Source organism: Jaculus jaculus, chromosome 18 (assembly GCF_020740685.1).
Source record: "Jaculus jaculus isolate mJacJac1 chromosome 18, mJacJac1.mat.Y.cur, whole genome shotgun sequence".
NCBI lineage: Eukaryota > Metazoa > Chordata > Mammalia > Rodentia > Dipodidae > Jaculus > Jaculus jaculus.
The window spans coordinates 60977818-60989900 of record NC_059119.1 but is presented as its reverse complement, the minus strand read 5'-3'; the positions used below and the strand labels follow the sequence as shown (position 1 = coordinate 60989900).

At 44.4% G+C, this 12083-nt stretch overlaps 1 protein-coding gene across 4 annotated transcripts in view; it reads right to left on the bottom strand.

The window, feature by feature from the left end:
* Positions 1-12083, bottom strand: part of Meis1 (Meis homeobox 1) — a 154289-nt gene that overhangs the window by 116402 nt on the left and 25804 nt on the right. For all 4 annotated transcript variants that reach the window (XM_045137703.1, XM_004660072.2, XM_004660074.2 and 1 more), the window contains exon 7: positions 7397-7508. In XM_045137703.1, the coding sequence (XP_044993638.1) occupies positions 7397-7508 (112 nt within the window). The remainder of the gene's footprint in view (positions 1-7396; positions 7509-12083) is intronic.

Genomic DNA, 12083 nt, shown 5'->3' with positions numbered 1-12083 from the left:
TGAAGTGTCAGTTTGGTCAATAAAGGGCAAAGGTCAAGGGGTACAGCAGCCCAAACTCTGTGCGAAATGTGCTCATTAAGACACCCAATCAAAGAGTTCCTTCCCACCTATCCCATTATTCAGCGGACAGCTGACTGTTTCAAATACTTGGGTTGGAGTTCTTATTACTTCTCGTCTTCACGTAAGCAGGCAAGCTGGTATATAAATCCTGGCCCAGTCATCTGGAACACTGCAGCCCTTCCCCACCTCCCTCCTCACGGCCCCTGCCCCCTGCTCAGCAGCTCTGCTGGTTGGCCTCTCAGGTCTGAACAAGTGCCTTGAGGTTCCCTGCAATTACACATGGCCTGCAGGTCACTGGAACTCACATAAAGGCTGACGTGGACAGGGTGGGATGGGGGCGGCATTACAACTATTGACACATTGCTACACGGAGACGCGGTGATTCCACTTTAAAGACCCACACTGGCCTGGCTTCTTTGTGTTCCAGTGGCCCTATTGTTGATCAGAGCCCTGCCACGAAGATGAGAAGTTCCTAAGTGGGTTCCAGAGGGTTCAGCAATCATTAAGGTCCTTTCAGGTTGAGATGTTTCACATCAAATCTCAATGTCAAAATAATACTTTTTCTTCAGCCTCACAAAAGGGGGAAATCAGATGAGCTTTAAGTGGGGAATGTTCTGTGAGAGAAATCTCGTGCCTTGTTTTCTATGCTCTTGTTCTCAATTCAGTGACTCTCTGAAGGGGTGAAATGGTACGAGCTTCATTCAGAATACAAATTAATCATATCAGGCATCATGCTTCCATTGTAACTAGCTCAGGCATCGTTCTACTTAGAAAAGACAAAGCCACGTTCTCGCTTCTCAGCAGAGCATAACTGAGCACAACCTCCGAGCCTCTCTGACTCCACTGAATTCATGACTACGTCACCATGAGAGCCCAGCATCAAGCCCAGTACAGACAACTGCGCACAGCAGCTGGATTGGCAACAGAAAGAACGCGGGCACGCCGTCTCTTTCTCTATTCCCACTACTATTTCTACAATATCAGGTAGGATAATGTAGTCAGGAACTTGGACTCTCATACCTCAAAGGTTCAGGTCTCAGCTGGACCAGTCTCCTAGCCTCTCTGGTTCCCCCATGACCTGGGTCACATGATGAGGGGATAAAAATATTAAAAATCACCCTTAAAATCCTGTGCTATTATCTTTATCATTATTATTACCTAATTAGCTATGTTGACTTTGGACAAAAAAGGGAGACACCAAACTCAAAACTCTTCCAAACACTGCTAAAGCTGCTTGTGGGGTCAGTGATGTTCCCGGAAGGAGTCTGGGTCTTGAGAGAAGCCCTAAGTGTGCGAGGCATTCCCCATCCCAAAGCACACACTCCCTGCCACGGGGCTTGACTCTGGTGGGTGTGGCAGCCACAGTGGTGAAGACACCAGCAGCCAATGTGAGTAGCGTCAAGGACACCTTCTCCTAAGGCACTTTCTAAGCCTCGAGGCCAAGATTCCAGAGCTGAATCTGACAGCTTGCTCCATAGGATTTCTGTGCTTTTTCTCCTACAAACTGGGAGAGTAGCAGATAACCAAAGGGGTGAAATAAGGATTCACCCTCCTATCTTTGGAAACGTTTTGAAGGAAGTTAAGGAGTAGACAAAATCAGTATCACAGCCATAGGAGCAGAATCCCCAACGAGACACAGAAGCAAAACTCTCCCTCCCAAATGCTGATGCAAAAAGGCTCCCCTGCTACACAGTCAGTTCCCTGAGAGGGGTCACAAGGGTTAAGAACAAATGAAATAAATGACATAGAAAGACCTGTCATGATAAGTGAGTTATTAATTCTTTTTAATTTTTTAAACTTTTTATCTATTTATTTATTTGAGAGAAAGAGGCAGAGAGAGGAAGACAGAGAATGGGCACGCCAAGGCCTCCAGCCACTGCAAATGAACTCCAGATGCGTGCGTGCCCTTGTGCATCTGGCTAACGTGGGTCCTGGGGAATCAAACCTGGGTCCTTTGGCTTTGCAGGCAAATGCCTTAACTGCTAAGCCATCTCTCCAGCCCATGATAAATGATTTTTGTTGGGGAGAGATATTACTATGGTTTACATAGAAAGTGCCCCCTCTTTTGGCTCCATCTATTGCTATATCTTAAAAGGTGGTTAAATGTGAGACCTTGAGCTTCACCATGATGTCAGTCCACTGATGACTTCAGAGCTGAAGGGATCATTCGGAAGTGGGGCCTGATTACAGGCAATGGGTCATTGGAGCCATGTCTCTGAAGGATATATCTTACCCCTGCCCCTTGATCTCTCTCTGCCTTCTACACGCCATGAGGTAACCCACGTTGCTTCACCACACACTCCCCACATTGATGATCTGCCTCACTAAACATGACCTTAAAAGAAATGATGTCAAGTGACCATGGACTGAAGCCTATAAAATGGTAAGCCACAACAAATACTTCCTAAAGTTGTTATCTTGGGTATTTTGTCACAGCAACAAAAAAATTAACTCATGTATTATGTAAATCATGAATTGACATTAAGTCCCAAGTAATAAAACCTTCATAAATATGTACTTATGTACATTACTTTAAATTACCACAGTTTGATTTTTGTATTTAATGTTTTTTTTGTTCATACAAAAATGTGTTCTAAAACACTGTCCTTAATTATATTATTAATATGAAAAACTACTGGACACTCAAAACTCAACAAAATTGCTACAGAGTTAAGGATGACTTATTATTGCCTTTTGAAACATGTCAAAACACTAAAAACTTCCTGGATGACTTATGTTATTTACTGTGAAAACCCAAAAGAGCAGGACTCCACTGAGATGTATGCAGCTGGTTCTGAGCCCACATTGTGCAACAGACAGGTTATTTAAGAGACAGCCAATGCTTAAGGGATTCCATTCTTTCTTTTATTATTATTATTTTTGTACCACAGGTGCCATAATGACGTGGTGAAAGCTGAAAAGAAATTCAGTCCAAATCTTATGGTAGAGAAAGTTTTAAAATGTGCAGGGGAAATACCTCTTTGGGCATGTGCTTGACAGATTGAATTATTTCTGTCTATTGGGTATGTACGAAGACGTATTTATGGATTTATAAATCTTTTGAAAAGGGTTGTTATTTACCCAGTTGACTAAAATGGACTCAAACTGTGTAAATAACTATTTAGGACATGTGCTGCGGGCCAAACACTGGCACGGCTTACACGACCGTGCCTGAAGAGAGCCCTGCAAAGCCCTTGCACACCGCCGATCTGAAGACGGCACAGAGATCCAGCTCCACAGTTCTTGGGGTGAGAGAGAAAAAAAAAAGGTTTGGAAAGGTCTTCGTTGGCATGGAAATATGCACGCGTTATTGCGACAACATCTCCAGCCATCATTCTACATCCAGCAGAAATGCGTCTCGCTGCCAAAGAAAACCCACAAGGAAGGCCAGGAACATTAAAGGTGTGCCTGCCCCCTCCCCCGCCCTCTGTTGTGGGGCTAGTGGTGAGAGGTGGACAGAGAGCCCCCACTTGCTAATAACCATGGCAATGACTGACGGTGGTCCTCGGGTGGAGAGGTGAGGAGAAGGGCAAGATGAGGAGAGCGCCCTTGCCTCCATGAGCGGATGCCGAAACGGCGGGTCTGGCCCTGCACTGGGCCTCGAATCTCAAAACATAGCCGCCTCCCGGCTCTTCATCTATTTTGTCTGACACCCAACCCATTCCCGTGAGCTAATTTACGATGAGAACACCATTCTAGAACTTAGGTGGTGGTCTTTAAATATAAAAGTACTAACAGTAAAGAAATAGGACAGGCATGGTGGTGTACACCTTTAATCCCAGCACGTGGGAGGCAGAGGTAGGAGGATCACTGTGAGTTCAAGGCCACCCTGAGACTCCATAGTGAATTCCAGGTCAGCCTGGGCTAGAGTGAGATCCTACCTCAGGAAAAAAAGAAAAAAGCATTCCAAATGGCAGGCTAATAATGTGAGTATATGGCTTATAATGATGATCAAGTTCATTGCCAACTAGGCTTTTGGAGATCATTTGTTAAAGGAAACAGAGACATGAAATTCCTACTTTCTGGTCAAGGCTCATCAGAGGGATGAACTGACATTGGACATTTGCCCTCTGAAAATCCTCATGAGATTAACTATGAAACAACATATACGCTATTGTCTCACGTTCAAGTACCCTCCCTCCATCTGCAAGTCTTAAATGCCTCAGGGAAACTACCTGAGGCTCTTAAGTGGTGTGCATTTTAAAAAGCAAGACAGGAAGACAGAAACGAAGCGGACAGCTTGCTAGGCTGCGACCCTCCTGGTGCAGTTCTGGGTCCCAGGAGAAAGGACTCAGACTCCGGCTACACCTCGTAGGGAGAACCCTGCAAGCCGGGCTGGGCACTGAAAGTGCTGACGCTACTTAGAACTCTGAGCGGCGAGGCCCGAACACATACCCGCGCACTTGAAAGGGAAAAGGCCCCTTGGATTTATGCCGCATATCATCTTCCAGTAAAAGTCGGAGATCAGAGGTTAACCTGCTTCAGCCTCCGCTCCGGACTGGTTTACTATTCCAGGCTCCGTTTTTACTAGACTTTCACTTCTGATGAAGTCAGCAACTTTTCTTTGAGCGATAAAATGGCTCCAGTGCTTAAAATTATGTTTGTGGAAGTTATTCCCAGGGCAAATACCACACATATGACTAAAATTTTTTCTTTAAAGGAACGAACTCTCCTGCTCCCGTTTTCCAGTTGATCATGCTAAATAGACTTTGTAATTCTAATTGCTCTAGTCCAACTAAGTGAGACAACAAGAAATTCCTTTGTTGCCAAACAACACTCAAGTGAAATGTGATCACAAAAGCCAAGTTTAAAGTATGTGCCTACTGTGGGCTCCGAGTCAACACCAGTAAAGCAGTCTTTTATACTCAAATAAAGAATTCTCAGCTAAACTTTAATTTTACCATAAGGAATTCTGATACTTGATAAGCTAATCAAAAAATTAAATTAAATTAAATGAAGAGAGTTTGAATAGAGGTTTCCCTGTGAGTGGATAAAGCCACTCCCAGAAGCCATAGATTATTAGAAATTCCCGTGCCAGAGTTAGATACCTCCCTATGAGCTGTTGATCAGGGAAGGCCCCTGGAGGCCTTCAAAACAATGCAGGCAATTGCACTGCTTTTTGTTGCCCAGCAGAACTAGATGGGAAGACCCTACTGCGGAAGATGCCACGTGCCTTGGTTATAGGACATACAGAAATCAATTTGGAACTGGACTGGAAGGTCCCTCCCCCACCGCCCCCACTGGCTAGCTCTCATAGTGCCAGAAGGTACTATGTAGACTCCAACGGAGAACTTGCATCAACAGTCTTATTCAGCTGTGGATCCTGAGCACAGTAATACTGACTGAACAGGCAAAATGATCCCACTGGGGCAATAGTGACAAGCCTGTTCTGGGGGTAACCAACTACTTTCTGATTGGACTTGAGGCCCACTTCCCAAGTGAGCATAAAAGTCTGGTACTGAAACTCTAGTTAAAAGCCCATCACTGAGGAGGTCATAGGCCCTATTGGCCAAGTTACTGTTGATTTTCTGCTAAATGGACATGATATGCCCATCAATTTTTCTTCTTAATAACTATATTTATGCCCGTAGATTAGTGCTTTAGACAGGGAAGTATTTTTCCCCCCCACTGGTGAGTAGGAGCTGCAGTTTCTCATAATTGAGCCCTAACTGAGACATCTCTATCATTCCTCCTATGGTTCAAGATACATTACAGAGGAAAGGGAAGAAAGCAGGTAAGAGCCAGAAGAAACGTGGGGAGGGACGGTAAAGGGTGGAACACGGACTCCTGGGCATGACATAGCTGTTTGCTCTTGTTCATAGCATCTGATTGTCTGCATGAGAGCCACACAAGACTGGGCCCCTAGAAATCCCGTCCGGAAAGGGGAAGGAGTTCATAGAGCCCCCACTGGGCCCTACTTTGTCCTTGAGGATTTATTTACCCAGTTGACTAAAATGGACCCAAACTGTGTCAATAACTATTTAGGACATGTGCTGTGGGCCAAATACTGGCACGGCTTACACAACCATGCCATGGCAGAGGAAAGAGAGAGAGACACTTGTTTCAGTGGCGTAGCCACCAGTAAGATGCCCACATTCCTGTGCAAAACCTCTCACCCATGCTCCTATAAACAGCCCTACTGAAACTCATTAAATCACATACACAAAAATAAAATGAAAATAAATGGGTGTGGTGGCGCACACCTTTAATCTCAGCCCTTGAGAAGCTGAGGCAGGAGCATCACTGTGAGTTCTAGGCCAGCATCTGGGCTACAAAGCGAGTTCCGGATCAACTTAAACTAGAGTGAGACCCTGCCTTAAAAAAAAAAAAAAAACTAAAATAAATAAATAAACAGCAACAACAACAAAAGACATTAAATTAGAAAAACGAACGGGCTTGTTGGTTATAGGGAAGGAGTTATTGGGAGACAAGAAAAGGAAATGAGGGGGTGAATATGGTCGGATATGTACTGGTATGAAAATGCCAAAGTGAAACTCATTATTATGTGTAATGCATACATGCTAATCAGAAACATAAAAGTCCTCCTCCAAAGCAGTATGAGACATGTTTACTCATTCGCTTTTTTTTTTTTTTTTTTTTTTTTTTTTGCTAATGACTACCGCGATGTTTAAACTTTACTCCCTGCTACTTACTGTCAAATATGCACAACCCTGAACACCCACACATGCATACAGGTGTGCGCATTCACAGTGCGACCTAACGTGAGTAGATTTCTTCTGTCTTTCTGACTGCATTACTCTGGCTTTGTAATTAAGCTAAGCCCTTAAGAGAGCCAAATAAATAAGACCAGAAAAAAAAAAAAAAAAATGGCCTCCACCAAGTTGGGAGGGAAACCAGGATAAAATTTCCTAATGCCATGTAAGGATCCCCACTCCCCGCTTTTTATTTTCAGCAGTGCTGGATATTGGACTGAGGGCTTTGTGAATGCTGGCAAGCACTCCACTGCTGAACTAGGTCCTAGCCACTTCTGAGACTCTCAAGGCATTGTCCACTTGGACTGCTAAGAGACGTGTCCTCGTGGTCCCCTGAACAGCCCTCAAGAGAAGTAGTGATAAGAACTTTCTTTTGCACAGTGGAGGCATTAGCATGCTACCTGTGCACATTTTGAGGGTCTCCCCTTTGCCCCTGGTCTTGCCTCAGCCAGTTCAGGCAGGTGACCAGCCAACTAAGTGAAATGAACAGATTCTCAAATTCCGTGGGACTTACGATCTAGGTAGAAGCTGTATAGATAGTAACTGACTGGACGTTTCTGGTTGTTGTTTTCAATCCTTACATATGAAGCAAGAGCAAAAGACAACGAGAACGCCTCTCCTACCTTGCTCACTGCTGTTATCCCCACTGTGTGACGTGTGGCCACCGCTGGAAGGGCCTGGGGTTCCTCCTGAGCGGGTGGACGCCGTGTCATCGTGATCTCTATTCCAAGAGGGCTGTGGGGGCACAAATCAGAAATCCGAATAATCTATTAGTAGGGTGTGATCCTGTCAGATAGGAGGCAACGCCATGGGGAGCTAAATGGACAGCATGTTATCTTTCCTGTCTCCTTTTCAGACTGGATCCAGCTTAGACCTACATAGGTGTGAAAATATATATATATATATGTATATTATTGTGCCAGTTTTGGCTTCCAAGCTAAAATCATATCTTCAAAGTAGTTATCTCATAAGTGACTGCAGGCTTTATTACCAAGGAAAATGAAAACATTCCAGGCAAAGAAGGGGAGGGATGCGGCCACTCGGTTCTGACTTCACTGTCACCCTCCCGGCACAGCAATCCGGCGCTCTGGAATGCGCGGTGGGAACGGTGGCCTCTAACACTGCGCCCCCAGAGGCCCCTGCTCTGCCCTAGAAGACAAGCCTCCTGGCACTTCTGAGAGCTCACCACTCTACTTAGGTCCATAATAGCTCGTGAGAGCCGGCTGTTTGTCTGATGGAACATGGGCCAGGCACAGGGACAAAAAGAGAAATGGAGCAACAATGGAGTCACATGGACCACGTGCACTCAGCCCCACGCTGAGTCTGCCTGAACTACTGAATGGAAAACAGGAAAACAGATGTTGCCTCTTATTGCTGGGTGTATTTGAAAGTAACATTCAGATTGGCTGTAAATTAAATTCTTAGGGAAAACAACCTTGGTGTTACTTCTCCCAAATCTCTCCATCACCAGCAAAGACTTGAATCAGCTTTTACTGGTAGCTTCCAGAAACAGTCTCAGGACACACTTGTCATCCTACACAGCAGAGACGACACAGAAGAGCAAGCTTGCTTTGGGCTAGGCAATGATATTTGTCTTCAAGATTATTCTTTGTAGGGAAGCAAGATGCGCTCACATATAAACTATGCATATATCACTTCTGTCCTAGAAGGTCAGTCATGGCTCATGACCAAGTAGCTGTGTAGTGTCCTGACCCTTCCCCAAATGGAGTAAAACCAAAGTGCTCTTCTGTGTGCTTGCTTCTGCCAAAGCATGTTCCCATCCCAGAGGAAGTAAGAAAGGGCTTGGAGACAAAGTGTTTCAGACATGTGGCCTGCTGCACGTGAATCAGAGAGAGAAGCAGTGCTCCTGCTGAGGACACTTTACTCCACCTAGCCCACGTACGACCTTGGCCCAAAAGCTAACACCGCACCCAAGATGGAAAAAAGCCACAGAAAGCTACACCACTTGTCTGTTTAACTCACACATTATGCAGATTCTTAAAAACAGTGCTAATTGATCTGCCAAGTCTGTGATTGGGAGAGATGTGAACAGTGAAACAAGCGCATTTTGCAGCCACGCATTTTGAAGCACACAAGAAGCCCGTGTGCTGTAATGCTTAACCTGGAACGCATGATCAGAATGCAAACAGTTAATGCATAAATTTCCAGTTTGTACAACTGCAGCTCTAAAAGGAAGACTTGTTTATTCAGAGCTCTGCAGGAAGAATGGCACAGCACCCAGGGGACAGACAATGCCAGGCACAAAACCCCGGTGCCTCGACATGTAAAAGGATGTTTTTCTGTGTGCTACAAATCCCACTTGAAAATATAATTAGAAGGAGAAAATGGCAAACTATTGCATTAACTGTAATTGAACAAAAGACCAGCAAGGCATGTGGGAGGCTGCAGGAACCCGTGGGAGTTTCAGGATGCATGAGATCCTGCGAGTGACATCTCCTGGGCACTCTCATTTTATTTATGTTGTCCCTCACTACTATTGTTGATTGGTGATCTGACTTGTAATTAATAGAAAACCTAGCAATAACAAGCTAAAATACAGAGTAATAGACTAACCTCATCAGAAGCATGTTTGTTAATCTGATTAAGAACAGGACTCCAAAAAGGTGACTTAGAGCCAAAGGATCATTCCTGCTAGACAGGAAGCTGTCTTCCTTTATGCTACAACAGACCTGATATATTCACTATCTTTTAATGAGCTCTACTGATTTATTCAGTTCTGCTCTGCTCCCTCCCCCACTTTTCCACTGTGCAGGATGTAGATTAATTCAATGCTTAATTGTTTAGTAAATTCAATTTTCCACATTCTATTCTGCATAGCTTTAGCTAAGGTTCTTAAATCTTCAGCAGTGAGCCCTGAGCTCAGTGTTTGTGATCTGTGCCTACCTTTTTCATCACCATTTTTCTTCATCCACCACTTAATTCACCATGAAAAGATTTTCCTTGCTGGAAATTCTGATTCCGCTATGATCTGTGAGGCATTCCGATTCATTGCATTTTCATTGTGCTCAGTCTTAGACGCGGGGCTCCTCTTTCTCACAGCTATGGCCACATTATACAGGCATTCATGCAAGAATTGTTGGATTCCCCCCTCAGTTTATCCAAATTTTGTGCAACCCATATGTTTAAATTACATCTGTGCTTCACCAAAGGTAGGAGCCAATACGTCCCACCTAGTTTCATTGTTCTCACAGTCTTGTCTTCTAAAAGGCTGGTGGGCACTGAATGCACTGCTATGCAACGAAATCTAACTTCGGTGGTCTTTTCTTGAATTAGCATTGAGTATTAGCATTTCAAGAATGGTGTAGTCACATGAAACTAAGCAACAAGAGAAAACCCACAAGGAACCACACCAGAGCAAGGACTCTGCTTACTTCAGTTCGTTAAGCATGATTAAGGTTGAAGCATCAGAAATAGCTCACGAACTCATTAGTATAAATATGTGAGACAGCCCTAATCAGAAAGAACTCCCCAAAAGCCACCTGCTAAAGAAGTTCAGTTATAATGACACATCTTTGTGACTCTACGTGGTCACACCCAGTACATCGTTATTTTTAAAATAAAATATGTGCATATGATTATGCACATAAATCTGTGAAGTTGTGAGTTGCTTGGGGCCACTTGAAAAGTAAGGCTGACAGAATAAAATCAATGATGCATTATATTAGATGTACAGAAAACCTTAGTCATTGCTCTAAATTAAGTCACAATGAAGCTTTTCCTTGTTGGTTTTTCAAGGTAGGGTCTCACTCTAGCCCAGGCTGACCTGGAACTCACTATGTCTCAAGCTGGCCTCAAACTCACAGAGATCCTCCTACCTCTGCCACTGGAGTGCTGAGATTAAAGACATGTGCCACCAAACCTGGTGGAGCTTTGTTCTTCAAAGTATATAGTTTCAGAATGAGCAATGACAGTTACAAATGCACCAAGACAAAGGTCCTGACATGAAGTCCAGGGATCCCCTGTGCCAGACTGCAGGAAGGCCTTGTCTTACTAATAGGAGCATTCGTGTACATTCCTGCATACTATCTTCCCCGTGGGTACTCTCCAGAAGATTTCAGATCCTCAAGGGAGTATGTGACTCTAAAAACTGGAGTACCACTGTTCTGGAAGTTGGTAGAACTGGACATGTAAACCAGAGCTGGGAAGACCTCAAAGACCACTCACTGAGTCATCACTCACTGGGCACTGGCAGCCAAGGTCTTCCAAACAGTATTTCAGTTGTCATGAATGGAAGGTGCCAGGTAAAAGCTACACTCCACCAGAAAGTATGGGTTGGTACCTAAGATGACTTAATTCCACTTTTAAAATATTATCTATCTATTTCAGATAGAGGGGAGAGGAAGAGGTAGAGAGAGAGTGAGCGAGAGAGAGAGAGAGAAAGAGAATGGGTGTGCCAGGGCCTCCAGCCACTGCAAATGAACTCCAGACACATGCGCCACTTTGTGCATCTGGCTTACATGGGTTCTGGGGAATCAAACGTGGGTCCTTAGGCTTCCCAGGCAAATGCCTTAACCACTAAGCCATTTCTGTATCCCCATACTTCCACTTTTTAAAATGCTAGAATCTTGAAAGACATCAATTTAGAATATGAGTTTCTCTCTCTCCCTCCCCTTCTCCCTGTCCCTCTCCTCTCTCCTCTCAGATAAGGTTTCATGTAGTCCAACTGGCCTCCAATTTATGATGTAGCCAAGATGATCTTGAACTTCTGATCCTTTTGCGTGTCCATCCTGAATGCTGGGACCCTGGCCTTGTATCCTACATGGTTTCTCGGGTCTTCACGCATGCTAGCAAGCACTTAGCATCGGGCTACACCCACAGTGCCCTTTTCTCAACTTCTGTGATGGCATGGACACTCCAATTGCTTTCCTCTTCTTTACTGTGCATGCCCCAAAATGATTGGCTTGTCTTCTTTGAAATGATTTATTGCATATTTCTCACTAAAAGATCATTTGTTAATGTTCGGTACTGGGAGAGCATCAGCTATCTCCCCTGACTTAGACTTTTCTAGAACAAGAACAGTATTTCACTCTGCTCTGGCCACTCCTCTCATGGCTCAAGATAGTCTGTGGCTCAAGTTCATCTGGCAATAAATGCTAAGGGAGCTAGCTGGAATTATTATGCTTTCTTACCATACTATCACTACTCCAACAAGCCACATCTTCACAACGGAACTACACCCTAACGCCTTTTCCGTCTACACTTTAACTTTGGACATACTTCAGGGCCCCTGTCACTTTCCATATCCACCCTTGACAGCTCCTTTCAGTACTGTGACAGGAATTATTATCA